At 45.7% G+C, this 26,575-nt stretch overlaps 1 protein-coding gene across 3 annotated transcripts in view; it reads left to right on the forward strand.

Moving 5' to 3' along the window:
* Nucleotides 1-26,575, forward strand: part of Atg7 (autophagy related 7) — a 210,201-nt gene that overhangs the window by 20,823 nt on the left and 162,803 nt on the right. The window contains exons 1-6 of one of the 3 annotated variants that reach the window (XM_036180499.1): nucleotides 8,391-8,496; nucleotides 13,281-13,447; nucleotides 13,974-14,028; nucleotides 17,903-18,020; nucleotides 20,424-20,501; nucleotides 25,044-25,160. In XM_036180499.1, the coding sequence (XP_036036392.1) occupies nucleotides 13,300-13,447; nucleotides 13,974-14,028; nucleotides 17,903-18,020; nucleotides 20,424-20,501; nucleotides 25,044-25,160 (516 nt within the window). In that variant the 5' untranslated portion in view covers nucleotides 8,391-8,496; nucleotides 13,281-13,299. Of the gene's footprint in view, nucleotides 1-8,390; nucleotides 8,497-13,280; nucleotides 13,448-13,973; nucleotides 14,029-17,902; nucleotides 18,021-20,423; nucleotides 20,502-25,043; nucleotides 25,161-26,575 lie in introns of those variants that run through there. The other 2 variants (XM_036180497.1, XM_036180498.1) reach the window with 2 other exon arrangements.

Genomic DNA, 26,575 nt, shown 5'->3' on the forward strand with positions numbered 1-26,575 from the left:
AGGGGAAGAAGGGAGCCTGGTCCTCAGGAGGAAATTGCAGACAGCTGACTCCTTGCAGGATTCCGGTGAGGTGCATTTGCCCCGCTGTCTGCTCCTGGGTCAGTCTCTTCTTACACTGGGTGATGGCCCTGGCCCTGGTAGTTTCCATCCTGTTTGCTTTGTCTGTGTTGGCAAATGAGTATCCAGACACTGGGTATTGGTTCGCTTACAGGGACTGGTGGACTGGATAGATTCTGAAGAGGTTCTTCCCAACAAGGCCCAGCAGCTCAGGGAGGACAGAGGGGCCCTGAAGCTAGCAGCCATGTATCCTTTCTTCCATCTCCTCACTGTGTGACTCTAGGCAAGTCCCTTAACCTCTCGGTGCCTCATTTACTGGTCTGTAAAGGAAACAATCTAATTGATAGTGGGTTGTCATGGGAAGGGTGTGTACAATGTTTAGTGCAGTGCTTGGTGCTTGGCAGAATGAGCGTCGGGAGAACACTTAACACTGGCCGTCATGAGTTTTTGTAAAGGGTACTGGGGAGATAATTTAATCAGCAAGAGTCATGAGGACCTGAGTTTGCTCCCTAGAACTCACCCCTGTGTAAATACTAGGCATAGAGCAGCAAGGTGGCTAAGCAGTGTGAAGGCATTTGCTACCAAGCCTGATAACCTCAATTCAATCACAGACTTACAAGGTGGAAGGAAAGAACAGGTTCCTGGAAATTGTCCTCTGACTTCTCGTGTATGGCATGATATGCTTGCACACTGTATCTCCTCTTATTAAAAATAACGTAAAAATCAATGCTTGGCATAGTGGCAAGCACCTGTAGTCACAGTGCTAGGGTGGCAGAGACAAGGCGATCCCTGGGGCTCCAGCCAGTTTAGTGTATGAGCTCCAGGGCAACGAGGTGGGTGTTGTTCCTGTAGATGACCACTGGGGTTGTTCTCTATCTCCACACACATACACCTGCACACACATGCCCATACATGTTTTAAAAGACATCCAAAGCTGTAACAGAAGCTGTTACCTGTGGGACCAGGAGTCACTGCATCTAAATAGCTGTGGGTGTTAATGGGAGCTGAATAAAGGACTCTAAGTGATCAGAAGGGATTTTCCCAGCAAAGAGTGGGAAGATTTCCTGGGAATACCACAAAGGCCTCGGGTCAGGAAACAGCAGCCATGCCAGTATCTCCAAAGTAGCATCAGAGATCCTCCTGCATCACCGGGCTACCGGTCATACTTACAGGCTCCTGGCTACCAACCTTGTTCTTTGTCCCTGCATAGGAAGAACACACAGGACCCAGGCAACTCAATTTTTAAAAAATATTTATTTTTATTATTTTTATCTGTTTGTACATACATACAGTACCCTCCAGACACCAGATATCCTTGAGCTAGAGTTACAGAAACTTGTGAGCTGCCATGTAGGTGCTGGGAACTCAACTCCAGTCCTCTGGAAGAATAACACATGCTCTTAACCATTGAGCCATCTCTTCAGCCTCACATTTTATTTTTCGGAAGCTTGCAGAGAACCAGGTATGATGGTGTACACCTATAATCCCAGCACTCTTGAGGCTCAAGCAAGAGGATCAAAAGTCTGTGGAAATCTGGGCTATATGGTGAGACCCTGGGTGAGCCTTTACCTGATATATGATCTTGCCCTTTGTGATCACTGAAACTCGCCAGTTCTAGAGGAAAGGGATTAATTACTTCCATCCCACCTGCTGTCTTCTGCTGGTTTTTCTTGGTTTCCCAAGCTCTGCTGAGAGTGTTCCAGCCATGCACAGTGGGGCCCTGGTGACCAAGCATACTTTTAAATGGGTGGAGCATACTGAGCCTGTGGAAAGCAGCTGCCCCTGGGCATCCAGCAGCAAAGTGACCTAGGCCAAGCCACGGGGACTCAGGCAGCTCCTCTCCTGTAGTGACTTTGAGTTCACAGCCTATTCCCAGTCTGGCAGTTTTCTGTTAAATTGCATTTTAGAGTCATAGGTATTAAAATCCAGTGTACAGAAGGTCATCCTGCAGTGTCCTCTGTCCTTGCTCTTTAAGGACCTCAAACTCAGAGATCCTCCTGCCTCTGCCCCCTATGCTGGGGTTAGAGACGTGCATCACCACACCCAGCCCCTTTTTTGATTTGTAATTATTAATGGATATTTATTGCACATATTAATGGTTTACTGTACCACCTCAATTCATGTAGATGTTGTGCTTTGATACCATTTTTCCTTATGATGCTCTTATTCTCCCTTTCCTCCCTCCCACCTCTTACCCTTCTTCCTTAATAGTCGTTTTTCTTTTTTCAATTCTGGCTTCTGCAGCTAAAAGGAAACATGTGCCATTTGTCTGTCTCTGCCTCCTTTAATGTGATGACTTTTAGCAAATGGCCTGGTTTCATTCTTCTCTTCAGCCCACTAACACTCCATTGTGTATATTTACCATTTTCTTTAGCCATTCATCTGCTGAAGGGCCCCAGGCTGATTCCAGAGATTGACCGATGTGTACAGTGTTGTGATAGCATGGGCATGCTGATGTCTCCTGTATATAAGGTCTTAGAGCCCTTTGGTGCATCCCCAAGGAACAGTATAGCTCAGTTGCTTGCTAGTTAGCATTTTAGTTTTTTGAGGGACCCTGTACTGTTTTCCATAGTGACTGAAGTAGTTTTATTTCTGCCAACAGCGTATAAGGTTCATTTTCCTAAATCCTTGGGTTCCTTTTCCCTAAGTCCTTGCCCACATGTGTTGTTGTTATGGTGATTATTAATTGTCAGCTATTCTAACTAAGGTAAGATAGAATATCAATGTATGTTTTTATTTGAATTTCCCTAATGGCGAAAGATGTTGAACATATGTTTTTATGTATTTATTGGCTGTCATACTCTGTTGAGAACTGTCTGTTCAGTTTGTTTGCCCATTTGATGGTTGGATAGCTTGTTGCTTTCACTGAAGTTGTCATACATTCTGGATAATGAAGCCTGTCAGATGCATGGCTTGCGAAGTTCTCCTGTTCTGTGGCTGCCACTTGCAGTGTGGCTGCTCTTTAATTTGATGTCACCCCATACGTCAGCTCCCAGGGATCAAAACTGAAGCATCATCTCAATGAATGCAGAAAATGGCATTTATAAAATTCAGTCTATCCTCTCGATTGAAAACCTGAGAAAGCAGACACAGAGCTATTGCAGCTCAGAGTGAAAAAAGCAGAGTAGGACAAACGCACGACATCTGTCAGGCTGAGGAGCAGGAACTGGCCGCACTGCCTCAGAGGACAGAAGGGATGAGGGTGTCTGTACTCATGGCTCATTCAATATTTAGAATTTTAGCCAGAACAGCCGTGAAGAGAAAGAAGGGGGTGTAAACAGGAAGGGAGAAGTCAAATTATCCCTGACTGCAGATGACAGGAGTCTGTTGTTAGAAAACCCTCATGACTTCGCCAAGACTCATAGAACCCATAAACAAATCAAGTAAGGGAGCAGACTACAATCAATGTTGAAAAATCACTAGCTTTTCCATGTGCCAGTAATGAACTCACTGAGACCAAAATGGAAGAAAACAACCACCATCACTACTCAAAACAAAATAAAACCAGGAATAAACCCAACTGAAGAGGTGAGGATCTCTACCATGAAAACTAGAACAATAAAGAAGCTGACATTCCACAATGGAGAGACTTCTAGTGTCCATGAGTCAGCATAATTAACAGTTTTCCAATGGCCACACTACTAGAACTGCCGTCCCACTAACGTGCCAATGATGGTCTTCATGAAACTAGAAAAAATAATCATAAAACACATGAAGGAAGCCGGATATGGTAAATGTGACTGTAATCTCAGCACTGGAAAGGCAGATGCAGGAAGATTGAGAGACTGAGGCCAGACTGGGCTCAAAGAACAAAACAAGTTTATGTGTAAACACAAAAGAGAATCATAGTGTCAGAACAATTCTGAGCAAAAAGAGCAATGCTGCAGTCACCACAGTACCTAACTTCAAAATAGACTCTAGGAGCCGGGCGTGGCGGCACACGCCTTTAATCCCAGCACTCAGAAGGCAGAGACAGGCAGATCTCTGTGAGTTCAAGGCCAGCCTGGTCTACATAGAGAGTTCCAGGCCAGCCAGGGCTACACAATGAGACCCTTTCTAATACACGTTACACACACACACACACACACACACACACACACACACTCATACTCATACATACTATAGTACAGAGTTGTAGCAGAAGCAGCACGGTGTATTGTTGTAAAGACAAGTGTGTAGACTAATGGGATAAAATAAAGAACCTAGAAATAAATGCATGTAGCTGTAGCCAGTTGATTCCTGAAAAAGGCACCAAGATCATATATTGAAAGAAAAGACAGTCTCTTCCACAGATGCTGCTGGGAAAACTGGGCATTGGCGTGTAGAAGACAGAAACCCAAATCCTCTGTCTAACACTGTACAAGTATGAACTCACAGGGATGGAGAGATAGTTCAGTATTTAAGAGTACTAGCTACTCTTGCAAAGAACCAAGGTTCCATACCCAGCACCCGCATTGTGCCTCACAGCCATCTGTACCTCCAGTTCCAGGGGATCTAGCACCCTTCTCTGGCCTCCAAGGGTATTGTACACAAACGGTGCATGGACATACACTCAGGCACACAATCGTACACATAAAATAATCTTATTTTTTTAAATTCATCTCAGATCTAAGTCCTGAAGCTTTTAAAGTACTTGAAGGAAAATACCCAAGATCTGATAGAGGCAGCCGTGTCCTCCATTAGTACAGTAGCTCAGCCCCTTATTTCTCCAGGTCACTTTCCCAGACCTACCTCAATTTCCTTGTCCATTATCATCCTCTGCTGAAACATCTGACAGGGTGGTGGTGGCACATGCCTTTAGTCCCAGTACTCAGGAGGCAGAGGCAGGAGGATCTCTGAGTTTGAGGCCAGCCTTTTTTATAGGGTTAGTTCCAGGACAGAAAAACTCTGTCTTTAAAAAAAAAAAAAAAGGCTGGGGAAATGGCTCAGTGGTTAAGAGCACCAACTGCTCTTCCAGAGGTCCTGAGTTCGATTCCCAGCAACCACATGGTGGCTCACAACCACTTGTAATGAGATCTGGTGCCCTCTTCTGGCCTGTAGGGTCACATGCAGACAGAATACTGTATACATAATAAATAAATAAATAAATAAATAAATAAATAAATAAATAAATAAATCTTTAAAAAACAACAACTAAAAGTAAAAGGGTCTGTCCTGTGTTTGTATCCACATCCTGATGCCAGCACCATCTTCACTCTCCCTGGCTTGGCATGCCTGATGCCCACAGGGCTTTCTCTCTTGCTCTTTCTGGTTTGTTTTTGCTGTGCTAGGGATTAGATCCAGGTCTCACACTTTCAAGTGTGTATTCACACTGCAACCTCTGCCCCGTTGTCCCTTGAACCCCACAAGAGACCATGTTTGGTCACCTTTCCTAAGTGTTCCAGGAAGGACCGCCTCTTTTCTGTTCTCACTTCCTCTGCTCTGCTCAGTTCTTCGTCAATTCATAGCCTCTTTCTTGTCTGCAGTGGGGATGGAGCGCAGGGACTCATGCTTGGTAGACAAGAAGTCCCTACTAACCGAGCTACATCCATGTCTAGCCTCTGAACTGACTTTGTCATTCACAGTCCTTTGCTGCTGCAGGTGTGTGGAACTATGTACAAGCTGCTAGCTCTATCCAGGATTCTTCAGTCGGATTTCACAGCTTCTTCTGTGCTGGTATTTGTAACCAGTTAGCTTTGTGCTTCTACACTGGCTCAGGCCTCCACTCCAGGGTGGCTGGTCCACTCCCCTCCTACGAGAGCCAATCTTCTCTCTCCCTTTTCCTTGGCCCCTCTCCCCATCACACCAGAACTCAGCCTTTCCAGGCTCCTTGGCACCCTGCTCTTCCACCCAGGCTTTCCTGTGGCCCTGCCTGGCACCCAGCTCCTTCGCCCACAGTCTTGGCCCTTGATTGGCAGACACAGATGCATTCTGGTGGACAGCCAATGCTGTCACAGCTCCCTGTTTCTGCCTCTGCAATCCAACAAGGTGGGAAAACTGTCTCAAAAACCTTGGCAGAAAAATTGTGCAAAACCACTCTGGATGACAGCAAAGGAGTCTTTTTGAATGTTTTATTGCTTATTTATATTTGTGCTGTCTCTCTGTGTCTGTGCCACATAAATGCAGGTGACTATGGAGGCCAGAAAAGGGTATTGGGTCTCCCTGGAGCTGCAGTTATAGGCAGTTGTAAACCAATAACATGGGTGCTAGAATCTGAACTCTGAGCCATCTTCCCATCCCCTGGATCTTCTCCAAATAGTCAATACACTTATTTGAATTAATCATTGTGATCACAGAGCCTGGGAGTTGCTAGCAAACATAAACACTATTTTTATTTCATATATAGACTCACCTCTCTGCTAGCAACTTCAGTTTAATGAGTTTACTGAACAGTCTAAATGCCCTTTGACCATAGTAATAACTAAAGCAAATGCCTTCTTGTTATTTAAAATGCCACATATTGTATAATTCCTGTAAATTATACCTCATCTCACAGTCAAGGCACATTCTCACTTTCCCAAACCAGACAGTCTTCATTATGAATTGCATAGAGAATACCAAATGCTGCATTTTACATTAGGCACAATATTTTGAACATGGGCTAGCATTGGAGTGCAGTAAAACCTGTTTTATGTAAGTCTTTCAGTTATCATTGAAAATGTTTAACAGGTCAAGACTTTACTAACTTTGAAGACCAAAAAGCCTACTTTTTCATTCTGCATTGTAAATAATTTTTTAAATTTATTTATTATGTATACAGTGTTCTGCCTGCAGGCCAGAAGAGGGCACTGGATCTCATTATAGATGGTTGTGAGCCACCATGTGGGTGCTGGGAATTGAACTCAGAACCTCTGGAAGAGCAGCCAGTGCTCTTTTCCTCTGAGCCATCTCTCCAGCCCATAGATAAATTTTATTAGAATTCTATTTAAATGAAATCAGCCCCAACCCATAGGTAGCAAGGCATGATGGGTATTGTTTTCATTTGGGGCTGACAGATTCAGACTGGTACATCATAAAAAAGCAAACAAACCAGGTGGTGGTGGCGCACGCCTTTAATCCGAGCACTCGGGAGGCAGAGCCAGGCGGATCTCTGTGAGTTCGAGGCCAGCCTGATCTACCATGTGAGCTCCAGGAAAAGGCGCAAAGCTACACAGGGAAACCCTGTCTCAAAAAAAAAAAAAAAAAAAAAAAAAAGGAAGGAAGAGGAAGGAAGGAAGGAAGGAAGGAAGGAAGGAAGGAAGGAAGAAAGAAAGGAAGGAAGAAAGAAAGGAAGAAAGGAAGAAAGGAAGAAAGAAAGAAAGAAAGAAATATGGCTCAACAGTTAAGAACACTTGTTGGTCTTGCAGAGGACTTGAGTTAGGTTTCCAGCAGCCACACTGAACAGCTTGCAACCACCTGTAACTCCAGTTCCAAAGGATCCAGCACCCTCTTCTAGCCTCCATGGGTACCTGTACTTTTGTGTGTATTCCCCCACACAGGCACATACACATTATTTAAAATAAACTTTAATAAGTATTCTAGTTTGTTCTCATCTCATAAATGCTAAAATTATATGTATACCAAAGACTTGTTTTCAAATACATTTCTTCATGGTTTATTATCAGTGAATGTTTGGTATCTATGCCTATTACTTATCTGTTGTATAATGCACTTTCCCTGTTGCTGAGCTAGAATACCTGATGGAAAAACTGAAGGAAGACAGGAAGGGTGTATTCTGGCTCATAGTTCCAGGGTGTAGTTGATCATGGCAGAGAAATCATGTAACCTGTAGCTTGAGGCAGCATTGTATCCACAGTCACAAAGCAAGGAGAAATGAATGCTGGTGCTCAGTTCAGTTTCCCAGGATCCCAGCCCACTGGAGGGGGCCGTCCATATTTAGTGTGGATCTTCTCATCTCAATAAGCCCAACCTAGAAACCTTCACAGATGTACTCAGGGGCTTGTCTTCTAATGAGTCTTGATTCTGTTGACAGTCAGTGTTAACCATCACAAGTCTACCTCTTGTTGACCTGAGGTGCAAACATATCACTTTTAAGCAATAACCTTCTGCCTGTTGTCCTCTCAGACCCATGGCCATCATCCTGCAAAATGCAAAGTTCGTCTAACTTAAGGGGTCCCCATAGTCTTTAACACCCCTTAACACTTCAAAAGTTCAAAGTCTAAAATCTCTTCTGAGACTCAAGGCAGCCTCTTAACTGTGAGGGTCTATTTTTTAAAAAGTTACATATCCCTAATATCCAATGGCACCAAGCCAGCATCTCTGTTCCAGAAGGCAGGAATGGAGGCACAGCGAGGAAAGGTCAAACCAAAACAAGACTGAAGCCCAGCAGGATTGAAGACCAACTCCTGCAGCTCCATGTCTGGTGTCTGGAGCTCATGATGGCATCATCTGGGCCCCAAAGGGCTTGGGTAGCCCTGCACTTTGTGGACTGGCTCTCATCCTTTTGTACGCCTTCTCACAGTAAGCATCCCCCATCCTGGCATCTCCAACACCCTGGTGTCACCTTCACTGCCTCACCTTGCTTGGCCTCAGTGAGCTCTTAGAACCTTGGCATAAGCTTCCACGAACCCCCTAACCATTACATCTTTCATGATTGTAAAACAAGCTTTCAGGCTCTTCAGTGGGCTCAAATGTAGACTGGTCACCATGGCCACAGTTGCAACAGCCCCTCTGTTCTGTGTCTTCAGGAAATACTTCCCAGGGTCCTGCTGAGAGCAGGGAACTCCTTCCCCACCAAAATGCCCACTAAGCTCTGCTTATAGCAGTCTTGGGCTCTTCCAGTGTAGAGTTCCAAACCCTTCGCATTCATTCCTCAGCCCTGTTCTAAAGGCCCAGGAACCACATGATCAGGCTGCTCACAGCAAAGAGCCCACTTGGGGGACCAGTATCCTGTAATGGTGCTTTCCCATCACTGTAACAAAACCCCTGATAGAAGCAGCTTAAGGGAGACCAGGGTTGTTTGGCTCACAGTCTGGGTATGCAGCCCCTCCTGGTAACCAGTGTTTACCACACAGTCTGAGTATGCAGTCCCTCCTGGTAACCAGTGTTAACCACATAGTCTGGGTATGCAGTCCCTCCTGGTAACCAGTATTAACCACACAGTCTGAGTATGCAGTCCCTCCTGGTAACCAGTGTTAACCACACAGTCTGAGTATGCAGTCCCTCCTGGTAACCAGTGTTAACCACACAGTCTGAGTATGCAGTCCCTCCTGGTAACCAGTGTTAACCACACAGTCTGAGTATGCAGTCCCTCCTGGTAACCAATGTTAACCACACAGTCTGAGTATGCAGTCCCTCCTGGTAACCAGTGTTAACCACACAGTCTGGGTATGCAGTCCCTCCTGGTAACCAGTGTTAACCACACAGTCTGGGTATGCAGTCCCTCCTGGTAACCAGTGTTAACCACACAGTCTGGGTATGCAGTCCCTCCTGGTAACCAGTGTTAACCACACAGTCTGGGTATGCAGTCCCTCCTGGTAACCAGTGTTAACCACACAGTCTGGGTATGCAGTCCCTCCTGGTAACCAGTGTTTACCACACAGTCTGGGTATACAGTCCCTCCTGGTAACCAGTGTTAACCACACAGTCTGGGTATGCAGTCTATCCTGGTAATCAGTGTTAACCATTTCTTCTGTGTATCTAGGTTGTGTAAAATGGCCTCAAGTATATAGTGGTTGCAAGCAGAAAAAGTTTAAGAATCCTTGCTATGTGGCATACTAAAGGAATTTAAAGGCTTTAAAATAGATAGTATTGGGTTAGAGAGATGGCTCAGTCATTAAAGGCTAGGCTCACAACCAAAAATAAAATAGATAGTATCGTCAGTCCTGGTAAACTGAAATTATTGCATTAGCTATTTCTATTTAAATTCTCCCAATTAAAAATTATATAAAGCCTGTTTTATAGAAATTTTATAGATATAAAAAGCAAAAGAAAAAATAGTACTGAATTCAGTTCGATTCTTAATCCAGATTTGGGACAGAGTTAAATAAACTACATTATAGGAGCTCATTTTGCATTACCAAAGAAAATTATAAATACTAACAAAAAGCAAGTTGTTGTAAATGTGTGGTTAATCGCCTGCAAGCTGATGGTTGTATTCTTGTGCTATTTAAAAAGCTCAAAGATGTATATTTTGCTTGGTCATTAAAGAAATACCATTTAACACTCATTGTGACATTTGCTGACCTAGTTTAAACACCAATGAGTAATTCTCTAAGTCAGAAGCATTTCTTTTATTTTTTTTTCTTTTATTCATTTTATATATATATAAAATTTTTGGAAATTCCATATATGTGTACAATGCCTGTTGATCCTGAGAACCCCCACCATCTCCCTCTAGCTTCTTGTTCTCATTTCATCTCTCATAATTAGTAACTACCTGATTCCAATCAGTGTTGCACGTGTGCACATGGGGGTGCATGTGGCCACCCACTGAGGCATAAGCTACCTACTAGGGCCACATCCCTGAAGGAGAGTGATTCTTCCTCTCTCAGCAGCCACCAGTCACCAGCAGCTTCTCCAAAAGGGGTGGGGCCTCGGGATCTTCTCCAGCACCCTGGAACTCCCTGTGGAACCCAGGCTCATGTCTAACCTACAGTGCTCCCACCTCAGCATCCCCAGTGCTGGGATTACAGGCATCTTACATGGGGGAGGTTTTCCTTATTCAAATATTCATGTAAAACAATAAACCTCAATAGGGTGTGGTGGTACAAGCCTTAAATCTCAGCACTTGGGAGGCAGAGGTAGGTGGATGTCTAAGAGTTTGAAGTCATTCTGGTCTACATAGTAAGTTCTAGGCCAGCCAAGGATACATGGTGAGATGCTGTCTCAAAAAAAAAAAGTCAACCTTTAGAAGATGGTTAGCTCATAACACATAACATATTTTAAATAAAACATTTCAGATTTAGCTCTTGTCATAAAATTAACATTTTTAGCTTGAATAGAATAGCTTCTATTCTAGGAATTAAGATTAATTTCTGAAAATGCATAGCATTTCTTTCTAGAAAATGCAGAGGCTGGATAAAAGTGGAATTGTCAGCTCTGGGATGTAAAAACTGATATGAATACATGCCTGTATAGCTAAGGGCAAATACTTGGAAACAAGTGTGCTTTCGGCCAGAAGCCAGGAAAAATAGTGACAATGTACTGCCTAATGTGGAGAGATAACCAAGTCAGCCCACATGATCCAGGCCCATATTGGGTAAGTCAGCCCGTGTAGGAGGCCAAACATGCAGTAAGTGAAGGTGGGTGACTCTGAACCCAAGTTCTTTAAATAGACACACAGCCAGGCATAGGCAGAAACAGCTCTTTGGCAAACAAGATTGTTGCTAAGTTGATAATTCATTTTTCCTTTGGCTCAGACAGCATTAGGATTTTAAGTGTGAGTTGGGAATTTAGCTCAGTGGCAGAGCACTTGCCTAGCAATCGCAAGGCCCTGGGTTCGGTCCTCAGCTCTGGCAAAAAAAAAAAAAAAAGAAAGGATTTTAAATGTGTGCTGGTAAATGGAAGCTGTGCACACAGGCCACTGGAAAATTCCCAAGCCTGCAGGGCTGAAGCCAACTCCTCACTGCTTTCCTGCTGTGCTATGCTCATCCAGATGTGAGCACCCAAAAGTGAGGTGCATGTGTATGGTGTGCATGGATGGTTCATAGTTATGGTACACATGCATAGTCTACACGAGTGGTTCACAGGCCCAGTGCACATCTGTAGTTCCCAGGTGTGCACATGGGTGCTTCACAGTCCTGGTGTTTATGCAGGGTCGCTTTCAGGGCCACATTCACTTGATGACCTGAGTGGGGAAATAAAAACATTAAAATGCATGTTGTGATGCAGAATGCAACACTCTCCATCACAGCACAGACCCTATGGGGAGGGAAAAAAGAGATACAACTTGAAGATTTTAAAGGATTAAAGCTTGTGGGAAGTGGACATTACCCACCTCAGCTGGAGTACTCAGCACAGATCCCAAACAGGCAGAATTCCAACTTGGTCTTCCTCCTCCTCTGTCCCTCCCTTCTTGCCTTTTCTTTCTGTTTTTCTTTTCCTTCCCTGCCTTCCTTCTAACAGGGTCTTATGTAGTCCAGATTGGCCTTGAATTCACTAAGTATCCAAAGATGATCTTGACCTCTTGATCCTCCTGCCTCCATCTTCCAAGGGTTAGGATGAGAGACTGTGCCACCACACCTGGCTCAGATCGCCACATTCTGACGGATGCAACTTTGGCTTTTGGATGCATAGCCTGTGACAGTCTCCAAGAAGACAGTCCTCAGCTGACTCATGAGAAAGGGAGTCAAGGATGGAGCCAAGGGTGCAGTTCAGGGTTTCAGTGCTTGCCTCAAGTGGGAGGGAGCCTGGGTGCACACTCATCACTAACACAAGATACAAGAAGTTAATGCCAAAAGGATGCTTATACGAATTACTCCTATAAGAGACTGAACTTGGCAAATTCTTCAGGCTGTTTTCAAAGCTGTGTCTTAAGTAAAATAAGCCAGTCACTAAAGTTTAAGTCACGCATGACTCCTCTTCACTAAGGTATCTGTGGTGTCAGTCTCACAGTGATAGAGTAGTAGGTGCTGGGCACCTGGGATAGGGTCAGGGAACTACTAGGGTGCAGAGATGGGCATGGTGGCACATGCCTTTAATCCCAGCACTTGGGAGGCAAGCAGAGACAGGCAGATCTCTGTGAGTTCAAGGCCAGCCTGGTCTACAGAGCGAGTTCCAAGATAGCTAGGTAGCTAGGGCTATGTAGAGAAACTGTCTAAAAAAATTAGTGATGGTGATGATGATGATGATGATGATGATGATGATGATGAAGATAAGTAAAAGGTGCAGAGCACTGTTGTCAGGAGTTGGGCTGGCTCCAGAGGTCTGTGAGGGAACATTACACTCTGGGTAGAGTGACTGTGCACTCTAGGAGCAGTGTCTTAAGGGAGCCTATACACTGGAACTGCCTTTGGCTAGTTGTTTAAAGAAAAGTTTTATTTATTATAGTTATGTGTATGTGTGTGAGCCTCAGTGAGTTTATGTCCACTGCATTCATGCAGAAGCCAAAAGAGAAAAGAGCATTGGGTCTCCTGGTACTGGAGCTACAGGTAGGTATAAAGGCACCACCATGTGGGTTCTGGGAACCAAACCTGGGTACTCTGCAGGAGTACCACGTGCGCTTAGCCACTCGGCCATTTTTCTAACCCTAATCGTTTGCTTTATTTAAGCTCTATTTTTTGTTTGTTTGTTTGTTTTGGTAGACAGGTAAAAACAGTGGCCATGGGGGACCCTGGACTGTCCAAGCTGCAGTTCGCCCCCTTTAATAGTGCCCTGGATGTTGGCTTCTGGCATGAACTAACCCAGAAGAAGTTGAACGAGTATCGCTTGGACGAGACCCCCAAGGACATCAAGGGCTACTACTACAATGGTAGGTGCCTGCCTCACCCCACCCCTGTGTTCTTGTCCTTCCTCTGTGGAGACAGCAGCCCTCCTTCGGCACTTGTTACTATTACTTGGAGTGCTGGGGATGGAAACCAGCGCCTCATGAATGCTAGACAAGGGACATGCTTGTCTTTTACATCCATAGTATTTTACCTCTTGTCTTTCTTGACATTTCCCCTCAAGTCATTAAAAAAAAATTCCCTCTGGGGGAAAAGAGAGAAGAGGTGAAACTCAAGTTATAGCAGACACTGCTCAGCTAGCTTCGGTGTGCGCAGAGGGTAGGGTGGGGGGCATTCTCAGGGTCTACTTTTATGTTGGTTACAAGTCCCTCCCTATCGGTCTCTCTCAAGACCCACTGTTATCTGTGCACATGTTTTCTGCATGTCATGGGTTAGCAGACTCAGATAGGGCCCCTGGGCTCAATTTTCAAATAAAAGGACATGACTAGCCATCAATGTTTTTACATGGGTACTGCCACTCCGGTTTGTCACTGAGATATAATGCTTCCACAGGTGACTCTGCTGGCCTGCCCACCCGCCTGACATTGGAGTTCAGTGCTTTTGACATGTGAGTATTGATCTGTGCAGAATCCAAAGAACCCTGCCATCTTTGGGCGAGGAGTGAATGTTCCCTTGAGCAGTCAAGGAAGGTCCTGGGTGTGGAGCGGGTGCCTCCTACTGAGACTGCTACATTTGTTTAGCAGGAAACAAATTAGTTCTTTTCAGAGCCTGTCTTGTACCTGGTGCCGTCTAGGTTGATTGGAGCTTAGATAACAGCCTTCCAGATCATCATTATAGAATATTTTATGATTCTCTACTAGTACCTCTTTTTTTTTTCTTTTTTTTGAGCTAAGGATCAAACCCCAGGCCTTGCGCTTGCTAGGCAAGTGCTCTGCCACTGAGCTAAATCCCCAACCCCACCTCTTTGTTTTGAAGAATTCTTTCTTTTATTTTTTATTTTTAATGTATAAGTTTTGCCTGCATGTATGTCTGAACACCACATGTGTGCAGTGCCCACAAAAGCCAGAAGAGAGTATTGGGCTCTCTGGAACTGGAGTTACAGATGGGTGTGAGCCACTGTGTGGGTGCTGGGAATCAAATCTGGGTCCTCTACAAGAGCAGCCAGTACTCTCTGTTGAAGCATCATTCTAGCCCTTTAAAAATGTTTACAAATAACATTTTGTTTATTGTGTGTGTGCATGCACATGGGTATGTGTTTACCATAGTACATGTGTAGAGGTCAGAGGACAATTTATAGGAAGCTGTTCTCTCTGCTTGTACCATGCTAGCCCCAGAGATTGAATGTAGGTGGTTGGTATTGGCAGCAAGTGCCTTTATCCTCTGAACCATCTCACTGGCCCCCTCTATTTTTGTTAAATCTCTCAAAAGACTAATGTACTTTATTCCTTATCCCCATCAAATTGCAGATTTTTGTTTGTTTGTTTGTTTTGTTTTTTTTGGTTTTTCGAGACAGGGTTTCTCTGTGTATCTTTGCGCCTTTCCTGGAACTCGCTCTGTAGACCAGGCTGGCCTCAAACTCATAGAGATCCGCCTGCCTCTGCCTCCCAAGTGCTGGGATTAAAGGCGTGTGCCACCACCGCCCGGCCAAATTGCAGATTTTAAAAGCATAACATAATTGCAGATTAGTGTCAATGTTTGTCTTTATAAAATACTTGTTGGCATTTCTTTTTTCCTTCAGAGGCTTCTTTTCTTTAAAAAGTATTATGTGTATGTGTTTGTCTGTTTGTGTGTATATATACCACATGCATGCAGTGCCCAAGGAGGCCAGTAGAGAGCGTCAGGTCCTCTGGAACTGGAGTGACATGTGCTTGTGAGCCACTGTGTGAGTGTTGGGACTCAAAACTGGGTCCTTTGCAAGAGCAGGTAGCTCTCTTAACTGCTGAGTCATCTTTCCAGCCCCTCCCTTTACAGCTTTCTTTCTCCATCATAACTGTCTACTAGTAACAAATTAAATCCTAGTAATTCCTGGTGGGAGCCTAGTCAGATGTAGATGTGGTCAGTAGCTTGTCTGTGTCTGGTGCTGCCAGGAGCCATCCTGGCAGTGTCTGTGTTCTTGGAAGTAGCTGTTGTCCCTCATAGTATGGCTCTGTATTAGCTTGCACACACCTGGGGTATTGGGCTATGTTGGACGGAGTCCCTTCTTGCACTGTGCTTGACCCCAGCCTCCTTCCCTCTGCCTCAGCATTGATTCTGTAGAGCTGTCTGATGTGGGAAGCCTGCTGAGAAGAGGCTCTGCCTCCATCTCCTCTCCAGGCCCAAATTTGTCCTGTCTGGTTTCTCTCTCCTCAAGACTGTCTTCCATGCCTTCACCTTGCCTAGGTGAGGAATGTTCTTTTAGTGGAGGAATGTGATGACAGACAGCCTATGATGGATGACTCATGGCTCTCAAGGGAAAGCTCTGGCCACTGAAAGATGACCCCCTACACATACACACACATCTAAGACTTGGTATTTAAGGCTTACTGGTGGCATTTAGCAGAGCTGTTGTTACTCATGTGCCCCTCCTCACCTGTCCTAGATTGGCATCTCTTTCCATCAGGCCCCGCAGCTCCTTTGTGCACCACACATGGAAAGATATCAATAGACACCATGTTTCTGACACATGTACTGTCTTCAGTGTGATGAATAACAGAAGCTTCTCTCTGCATAAGTCCCATATGACAATAGCATTAAGTCATTAGCAGCAGAAATATTTCCTTTTAAAATTTGTTTAGGTTTAATTATTTGTTTTATGTGGGTGAGTGTCTTGCCTGAATGAACATACATATGTGTACCGTGGCATGCTTGGTGCCCATGGAAGTCAGACAAGGTCATGGATTGCCTCCAACTGGAGTTAGTTGAGAGATAGTTGTGAGCCATCATGTGGATGCTGGGAACTGAATCTGGGTCCTCTATTGGAGCAGCCAGTGTTCTTAACTATTGAACCACCTCTCCAGCACCAAGTTTTATTTTCTTTTAACATCAGTACTATATAAAATTCAGGCTGATCACTTCAGAGACAGCAGATGGGTCCCTGTCCAAGCCTGTGTTTAGAATCAGTCCATCTTCTTCCACTTTTAGCTCTCCAATTCCTGTGGGACCTTTGGGGGAGTGTAGTGGGTGTGAACCATGTGGCTGGTGCCCTAGATTGACAGCAGTCTGGCCATCCTGCATTTTATCCATGGCCCGGATGACATAGCAGATGTGTACAGAGCTGTGCAGTGTGGGCCAGTAGGTGGGACAAGCAGGGAAGGACTTATTCCTGACTCCTGGGAAGTTCTCTGTCTTCCAGGGTATGTGTCGCCATTCTTGAAAATGTGCTGGGATACTAGGCTTTAGCCAGGAACATGGGAGCTGCTGCCTGGGGCATGTGGGCTGGCGCCCAGCACTGCGTGGGTAGGGGTATACCTGAGTCCACTAGTGAGAATTGCACCCCAGGTGTCCAAGTTTGCTTTCTATTACTGTGATAAACAGCATGGCCAAAGGCAATGTGGGGAAGAAAGGGTTTATTTCAGCTTATGGTGTAGTCCTTTGTGGGATCCCGTTTTCAGCTTTCTCGTGGCTTTACCCAGTAGGTCTGCATAGAGGATGATTAGGGCCATGGGCCTGAGTACAGGTGTCTGAGATGGTCTGCACTTGGCTGTACTGGGGGAGGAGGTCTTTTGCTCCACCCCTTGGTGTCTCTATAAATACCCTGGGGCAGAGACAGTCAGGGCCTGTTGGAATAGGTTCCAGGCCCTCTTGAGGCTAACCTTTATTTTCTGTCTGTTTATCACTGCACTATAAATCCTTCTATCTAATATTTCCTGCTGCTTGCACTCAAGAAAACTCTGGGGAGCTGTGGGGTTGGTGGGTAAGCGCCCCACAGTCCATGATATAGGGAAGTCAGGGTAAGAACCTGGAGGCTGGAACAGAAGCCGGGGCCATGGAGGAATGCTGTTTACTGTCCTGCTCTCCATTGCTTGCTCAGTCTGGTTTCTTGGACCACCTTCCCAAGGGTGGCCCCGCTCCCAGTGGTGTGGACCCTTCCACATCAATCAACAAAGAGAAAATGCAACATAGACTACAAGCAACTGATGGAGGCAAATCTTCAAATGAGGTTCCTTTTTCTAGATGACTAGCTTGTTTCTAGTTGGCATGAACTAACCATCACACTAGGCAGTTTCACGAGGTTTATGAGGGGAAAGAGCTGCTAGTTAGAATTCAGGCCCTTGGCAGTTCCTGATTCAGCCAGTTCCTGGTTATGAGAAAGAATAAAGATGAACTTTCTTTGGGAAGAATGGGAGGCTGACAGCTGAGGGTCCCCAGACAGCACCTGCTTTCTTGTGCTTGACCAAAGAAACATTGGCCCACTTCCCCATCAGTGGCATCAGGTTTGCTTGTCACCCCATGCTTTGCTCAGGGTCCCAGCCATGTTGGATAACTGTTCATCTTATGTCTAGGAGTGCCCCCACGCCTGCCCGCTGCTGCCCTGCCATGGGGACCCTGTACAACACCAACACGCTCGAGGCCTTTAAGACTGCAGACAAGAAGCTCCTCCTGGAACAGTCAGCCAACGAGGTTAGCTGCTCAGCCAAAATGGCTCCATTGTATTTCCTGGGGTCCAGGCAAGTGCACTGTGTCAGCTCAGGTACACAGGTCTATCACAGAAATAGTCTACAGTGATACATAGAGGTGCTGGCAAGTTTGAGGGCTTTTTTTTCCCCAGAGGAAATATGTTCAGTTCTCTCCTGTACAAAGAAAATGGTCAGGGGGAGACAGCTAGACTCTGAAGTGGGGCTGGGGGTGGGGTTCCTACAGGGCTAAGGTAAAGAATGAGCCTGGCTGGAGTCCAGGGAACATTTGGAGCAGTGTGGCCTCTGAGAATTATGTTGCTGGGACCAAATGCACATGGGGCTCTGCGCTTTGCCCCTCCGGAGGCTTGGCTGTCCTGAGCCACAATGGCACTTACAGACCTCCAGTATTGCCAGGGCCAACTCTAGTCGATGCCAGGCTGACTTGTGAGCCCCCTGAGACCTCTGGCATTTCTGTCCTGACAGTCTTGCCTTTGCATCCTCTGTCTCAGTGGTACCAAGTGGGAGAGGTGGCTTGTCACCTGCCCTGTGTTGTTGCCTCTCCCTGGGCCGTGGATGTGCTCTTGACCTGGATGTCTTCAGTTTGCTTCTTCGCTTCTAAGGTGGAGGAGAATGAAAGAATGGGGTGGAGGGGGTGGTCTTTGCCTGTCTTCTTGTCTCCTTTATTTGCGGGGTCTTCACACTGGTCTTAGAAAGCAGGTGGCATCTTGTACACCATTGGAGGATGCAGTTAGTGCAGCTGCTGTGGAGGATGTAAAGGTGCTCAAAGTCTAAGGCGAGAGCCACCTAGTGCTCCAGAGTGGCACCACTGGTGTCTCATCTAGAGAAAGCGAGCTCTAACCATTGAAGGCACATCTGCAGCCTGTCCACAGTAGCTGGGGTGCCCTAAGCAGGTGAGCTCATGCAGGAATATAGCACATAGACACAGGGCTCTTACCCATGAAGAATAAAATCCTGCCATTTGTGTGACAACTTGGGTAGAACAGGAAGGCCGAGTCAGGCACAGGAAGACAAACAGACCAGAGCCCCACTCATGTATAAAGTCTGGAAATATTCAATGCAAGGAGAGTATAGAACAGAATAGTAAAGGCTGGAGAAGGAGAAAGCAAGTGAGGCCAGAGAGGATGGATGGATGGGAAATACTGAGCAGTGAGCAGGGGTACGTTAGCTCCCTGCAGCACAGTGCAGGGGTCTTTTGACAGTGGAATATCTTGGGGTAACTAGAAGAAAGGGACTTGAGGATCCCTTCCCCACACACAAGAGAGCTAATCACTCTTCTGTGGTCGCTGCCATCTGTGTGTATTTTATGAGCTGGTTTAATAAAGGACCTTCTGCAAGAGCCGACTAACAATAGCCACACCAACATGGCAGAGAAACATGAGAGACCAGTCTTCTCTGTCACCTCCCTCGAAGTAGATGCAGCTTGAGAGAGTTATATCAGGCCTTCCTCCATGAAGGGAAAAATCCTAACCTTGACCAGGCTCAGATTTCTCTTGTGATCCCCACCCTACCCCAGCCAGCTTATCAGAAAGTGGGGTGCACTCGTCCATGGTCCAGTGCCTCCAGGGTGGTGATGTCTGCTTATTTTCCTCACACGTGCATTCGGGGCATGGTTCTTGTTGTCAGCATTTGCCGTGGCTTTTGTAGCGACGTAGTTTAGCAGCTGAGCTATGGGCATCTTGTGACCAGATGGCGACAGCCCTGCCTTTCGTCCAGACACAGTACTGGCCTCATGTTCAGATGTGGAGGCCATGCTCATTTTCTCATCTCTCAAAGCTCCTGATAGAGCTTGGAGAAAGCCTCACTGTAGGGATGGGTGTAGCGGGGCATACCTTTAATCCCAGCACTCAGGAGGTACACGCAGGGGATCTAGTGAGTTTGAGACCAGCCCATTCTATTTAGATAATTCCAGATCAGCCAGGGCAGCATGCCTCCCTACCCCCCAAAAAGAAAGAAAGGCTCACTGTAGTTTAGTTCAAATTACTCATTTCAGGGCCTTTTCCTCCCTGAAATTCCCACTTCTTGACAGGTCAGGTGTCCGCTTCTATGACAAAAGTCCTGCATGGAGCCGGACATGCCCTTTTTCTTTCTGCAACCATGGCATGCGTGGCACACAGCAGACAGTAGTGAATCCGCGCTGATGGGCATCTCAAGGGTGTGAGTGTCTACTTGCCTCCTCCGTGCTGAGTGCCCCTGAGGGAAGGTGCCAGGTACTCTCGTGGCTGATAATGATGGAGGAGGCTGCTGGAGAGGCAGTGTGAAGTAGGCAGAGAGAGGAAATGAGCCACTTCAGTGTTGGAGAGCAGCGGCGGGCTGGAAGGGAAGAAGAGCAGTGGCTGGACAGAGGAACCAGCAGCCTGACCTGATGCCTTTCTCGTTCTTCTGGCAGATCTGGGAAGCCATAAAGTCAGGCGCTGCTCTCGAAAACCCCATGCTCCTCAACAAATTTCTGCTCTTGACCTTCGCAGTAAGTAGATGGATGGAGACTCCACAACCCTGACTCAGCCCCATGGACCAACAGGAGGCTCCGCTCTTGTCTCCTAGAGCTGTTCCCTAGGAGTGTGTGCTAAGGCCATTAGCGGGAAGCTTGCTGAGTGGTGGAGTGTAGTTGGAGATCTTCTCTCCAGGTGCCACCAAGCCCCCGCAGTCCCAAAACCCACATATAAAATAATCACTCAGACGCTTATATTACTTATAAATTGTATGGCCGTGGCAGGCTTCTTGTTATCTAGTTCTTCTATCTTAAATTAATCCATTTCTATTAGTCTATACTTTGCCACTTGGTTCGTGGCTTCCCTGTACCTTACATCTTCCTTGTCATGGCGGCGGCTGGCAACGTCTCCCTCCTCCCCAGCCTTCACTTCCCAGAATTCTCTTCTCTCTTGTCCCGCCGATACTTTCTGCCTGGCCACTGGCCAAACAGCATTTTATTTATACAGAGCGATATCCGCAGCAGTGGAGATCATGCTAGCATGTGTGAGCAGTGCAGGACTGATCTGTGCCTCTTGATCTATAGCCATTGCATAATTTCTCAAACATAGTCACCCAACTCCTGTCGTTCAACACAGGGTAGAGCAGGCTCAAAGAGCAGAGGCTCCATTGTTGCCGGAAAATGTCTGTGTTAAATAGGACCCTGCAGCCAGGTGTGGTGACACACACCTGTCACCCCAGCACTCATGAGGTGGAGACAGGGATACTCACAAGTTGGAGGCCGGCCTAGTATATGTTGTGAATTTCAGGCTAGCTACATAGCAACAGTACTTCTCAAAACAAGCAAACGAAAAACAAATAAGCACCCAGCATTCTTTCGAGGCCCATCATGTCATTCCACTTGCTGTCACTACAACAACGTTCTTGAGATAATTAAGTTATAAGAAGATGGCTCATAGTTTCAGAGGTGTTGCTCTAGTCTCTTGGCTTCACTGTGTTTGGTCCTGCGCTTGCAGAGAATATCATAGTGGGAGCATGAAGCAGGGCTGTTCATCTCATGGTGCCTGGGAAGCAAAGAGAGAACCAGGAAAGGGCTGGGTGCCCAGTGTCCCCTTTAAAGGCATGCCCTCAGTGGGTTAATTCGATCCTATTACTCTCTACTCCTCAAACCCCACCCCTACCTCTTAAAGGTATGACTGGCTCTCAGCACTACAGCCTGGGGACCAAGCTTTTGCTTGTCTCTGAAGACGCTTCAGATCCAAAGTCTCAGTAGCTGCCATTGCATAGAGGAAGGGGCTTCTGGATGGAGGCAGTCATCCCACCTGGCTTTGGCACACATACAATTGTTTATCAAAAGAAAAACAAGACTGTATGCAAGACTTAATTTCTAGAAATGTTCAGGGCAGCCTGCCAACTAGTTAAGAATCCAAGAGCTGCTTCCCCTGGATGTTTACCCACAACCCATAGCTAAGGAAGGCATCTGCATATGAAGACGTCTGTAAAATACTGTTTTGTGCTGTCAGGTGAGTGCTCCATAGACTCCAGTTTACCTTCAGGACTAGATTCCTGTCCCCCAGTGTGAACAGCACTTCCATGACCCACAGTGGCCAGCCATATTGGTATTTGTCCTCTCTGGCTGTGCGTGTGTTTCTAGGCATATTAAGGTCCCTGTGTGTTAGAGTGTGTTGCTTTGCCACAGCCTCATCAACTCTGGACATCAATCTCCTTCCACACATTGATATATTTATTTGCTTAATATAGTTGGATATATTAAGAAAATGTTTGCATACACATTGGGAGAAAGGTACCAATTTAGTTATTTTTATCTGAGCCTTGCTTCTCCAAATGCCCCCTATGTCATTCCCTGTCAGGCACAAGAGAGGCTGGCAGAGTACACACCTCAGGCAGCCCCAGGAGCACATTGCCCAGTGAGTTATGGTGGAAGAAAGGATGCTCTGGGGCTCTGTCCAGTTGCTAGGTGCAGCTTGGATGTCAGTCATTTATCTACTTATGAGTTCCTTGGTAGAATGGATTTAATTAGTGCTGAAGGTTTCAGAGTTTGTTACTTGATCATGAGTACCTTTTTATACTAAGAATTCTTGTTAGTTAAACATTAATCCATTTTTATACCAAGGATCTCAACTAACAGTTTCAGCTTAATGAGAAAATAACATCAGCTTTTATTCAACTTTTAAGCAGTTTCCTAGAGTCATTGGCTATCTGCCTTGCTGTCCCTTTTTGCAAAATGTTCTTAGCTGGGCTGTACAAAAAAAATAAAAAGGTCCTTTGAACTCTTCAGGCACAAAATGTTTAATTTGTCCAAGATCCTTTGCATCCCGGGAAAAACAAAGCACAGCTCTAAGAAAGCTTTGGCTTCTGGAGATGACTTGATAAGCTGGCGGCCTGTGTGTGGTCCCCCATCTTGAATTGTTTAACCTTTTGCTGAAGATCAGCTATGACAACTCACTCATGCACAGGTGGAGAGCAGGCTCCCTGTCCTTCAGTTTTCCTCTCTGCAGTTCTCAGGCCTCAGAGGGCCAGACCCATCATTCATTTCAATTGGACAGTTTGCTTTGCCATTGTGAAAAGGGATTATTTTTTGAGTTCATCAATTCATGACCAAGATGGAGACTGTAATCACTAGGCTCTCATCTGAACTGTGTTACATATACACATATTTGATTTTAAAAGTCATTGACTGATTCCATTTCTATGAAAACTCTGGAAACAGGCATGTATATCCTCAGAGAATGTCTGGGTGTGTCCAAAGGTCAGGGAGAATGGGCAGTGGGGCTGTTCTGCTCATAAGGACAGGGCTTCTTCTTGGAATAATAAAAGTGTTCAAGAATTATTGGTGGTTCAGCTGTGTCAAACAAAAACAAACTCCACAAAACTGTTTGTGTAAATGTGATGGCTTTCTCTAATATGAACTATGTTTTGATTCAAGAGGCTTCTAGGGCCTGGGGAAATGGCTTGGCTGAAGCACATCAGGACCTGAGTTCAGATCCTCAGAACCACATAAAAGCCAAGTGGGCATGGCAGCCACTGTGATCCAAGGGTGTGGAGGGCGGAGAAGCTGGCTAGTCAGACAGCCTCCTCAGTGCACTTTGGGTTCAGTGAGAGACCCTGCTTCAGTATTTAAGGCGGAAAAAGGAAGACACTTGATGGCAACCTCAAGCTTCCACGTGTGTACACATACATCTGTAAAAACATGCACCCTTGTGCACACATGTGCCCACAGACATGAGAACATACACACATATATGCATATATGGCACACTCATACGCATACAAAATCGAAAACAAACAAAATCTAAATCAAAATCACATGACAGCTCTGCAGTTCTCATTCTTAGCAAGGCTCGAGAGAAGCATGCCTTAGCTGAAACACTGCATCACAGGTGAGGGAAGAGGCCGTCCAGGACCACAGCGCCCTGGGGTCCTATCCCATGAGAGAGTCAGGCCCTAATGGCACAAGAATTTGAGGTCCTGGGACTGAATGGGAGGCGAGTTGAGAACAGCTTGGAAACCCTTTCCCTGGGTGTGGGAGTGGCCATCTGTTCCCTGCATGATGTCATTATACCTCAGTTTGGAGCCTGCTTTATTTCTGAATGTCGTGTTTTGCCCTGTACGCAGTAGGTGTTTAATAGTTGCTGATTTCTACTTGACCAAGAAGACATTTTGGAAAGCACTATCAAACAGGGGAACATCCTTAATCTTAAACCAGAATGTTTCCAGCTCAGGACTTTGAATGTCAACATGGTAACACAATGGAAAATTCCACACTTAAAATGCTGCTGCACTAAAAATACTGTATAAAATTTCATGCAAGTTGTGGAGTAAAGATGTATATAACACAAAAATGAATTTCCTGTTTAGGCTTAGGTCCCATTCACATGGTATTTCAGGGCATATATGCAAATAGTCTGACATCTGGAAAAACTGCAAAATCTGAGCCACTTCAAATGCCAAGCCTTTGGGGAAGAGTTCCCTTCCGTGTGCAGAGATCAGAGCACTGCTTTCTCAGGACTGAACACAGCTGTGGTTTTCGGTTTTGGTTTTGGTTTTTTTGTTTGTTTTTTGTGGGGTCTCCATGGGAAGCCTGCTGGGTGTAAAATGAGATGGGAGGCTACCTCCTAAGGTAGCTTCTTCCTAAAGCATGCAGAGGTCAGGGGTTTAACTTCTGCTTCTGAATGAGAGTCTGTTTGTTTACCAATGTATTGTGAGATGATGTGGGCAGGAAGCCTGGGGTCCAGGCAGGAGTTCTGTGCTCTCTATGTTCTCTAGTGATCTCTGATGGAGATGATCCGGGCATATTTAGTGTACCTCAACTTTTAATTCACCCGGCTTTTCTTGTAGTGGGTTATGAAGCTGGGTCTTAGGTAACCTATGCTGGCCTCTAACTTACTATGTGGCTCAGGACGTCCTTGAACTTGTGTTCCTCCTGTCTTCATCTCTCAAGTGCTGGGATTGCAGGCATGCACCGCTGCGCCCAGCTTAATATGTTATAAATGTGTGTCGGTTTCATTTGTGGGACTGATGCTATATACAACTTCGTTCTGATTTGTGTTTACCCTAGGACCTGAAGAAGTACCACTTCTACTATTGGTTTTGCTGCCCCGCCCTCTGTCTTCCTGAGAGCATTCCTCTAATCCAGGGACCTGTGGGCTTGGATCAAAGGCTTTCACCAAAGCAGGTATCAGCAAGTTAAAAAAAATGCAGGTGAAGTCGGGCTTAGCTGAGAGCAGGTGTGTGGCTCCTGAGGCAGCTGAGCAGCAGGTCACTGGATGGAGAAAAGGCACCTGGGAAGCTCTCCAGAGGGCGTGAGAGCTGTGTTTACTAAGTGCTGATAAGGTCAGTGTGAAGAGGAGGAGCCGTCCTCCTCCAGGTGGCCCTGGAACTTGGTGAAATGCTAAGCCCACAGGGAGGAATTACAGCAACATTTTGAAAGACTGAGAATTTATGAAAGTGTGTTTTCATCTTCTGTCTGGGGAAGACATAAAGCCATGGCCCTTACAGAGAGTCTGTGAGACAAGCCCCACCCCCACCCCAACCAAACACAGGTCTAGTCCTTTCATTCAAGGGGGTCATTAGAGATTAGTCCCAAGAACAATTAAGATAATCAGGCTGGTAGAACACAGACCTAGCTGGAAATTCTGATTGTTATGAAGACCTTGACTGAGGGTCAAGGTGAGCTGAATTCCGGAAGCATGTCAGTTAGTAAGATGCAGAATTCTGAAGCTGGCAAAGATTTAAAAGCAGGGTGGGGGCAGAGAAATGACTCAGCAGTTAAGAGAGCTTACTGCTCTTACCCAGACCCCTACCCCAGCACCCACATAGCAGTTCCAGGCAACTATACCTCCATCTCCAGGAGGACCAAACCCCTCCTCTGGCCTCCTGGTCACTACATGCATGTGGTGTATAGACACGCATGCACAAAAATACTCATATACATAAAATAAAAATATCTTTTAATAAAAGATGGACTGGAAAGATGGCTCAGAGGTTAAGAGCACTGATTGCTCTTCCAGAGGTCCTGAGTTCAATTCCCAGCACCCACATGGTGGCTCACAACCATCTGTAATGAGATCTGGCGCCCTCTTCTGTATACATAGTAAATAAATAAATCTTAAAAAAAAAGAAAAGAAAAGAAAGAAAAAAGATTTAAGAATTAAGTTATTTTAGAACAAATGCATGATTGTAGTTTTCTGCAACTTATTTCCTAAGAGGAAGCCTAACTTGAGTCAACACATTCTAGTTGGAGATGGAATGTTGATGTTTAAGGAGGGAAAAAAAGTTCTCAGATCATCTCAGGAACTATTACCCAACCTTGTAACATGCTGCCAAAAGAAAAAAACAGTCATAGGTTCTGGACTGGAGGGATGGCTCAGTGGTTAAGAGCACTTGTTCACACTAAGGACCCGGGTTTGGTTCCCAGCAGCCATGTGATGGCTCACTACCATCCCTAACTCTACAGTCAGGGGGTCTGATGCCCTCTTCGGGCCTCCACAGGCACTGCAGGCACCTGGTCACATTAACACATAAAAGAAAAACACTCATACACATAAAATAAAGTGAAAAAATTTCAAGACAAAAGATTCTGCCCTCTAA

Source organism: Onychomys torridus, chromosome 3 (genome assembly GCF_903995425.1).
Source record: "Onychomys torridus chromosome 3, mOncTor1.1, whole genome shotgun sequence".
Lineage (NCBI taxonomy): Eukaryota > Metazoa > Chordata > Mammalia > Rodentia > Cricetidae > Onychomys > Onychomys torridus.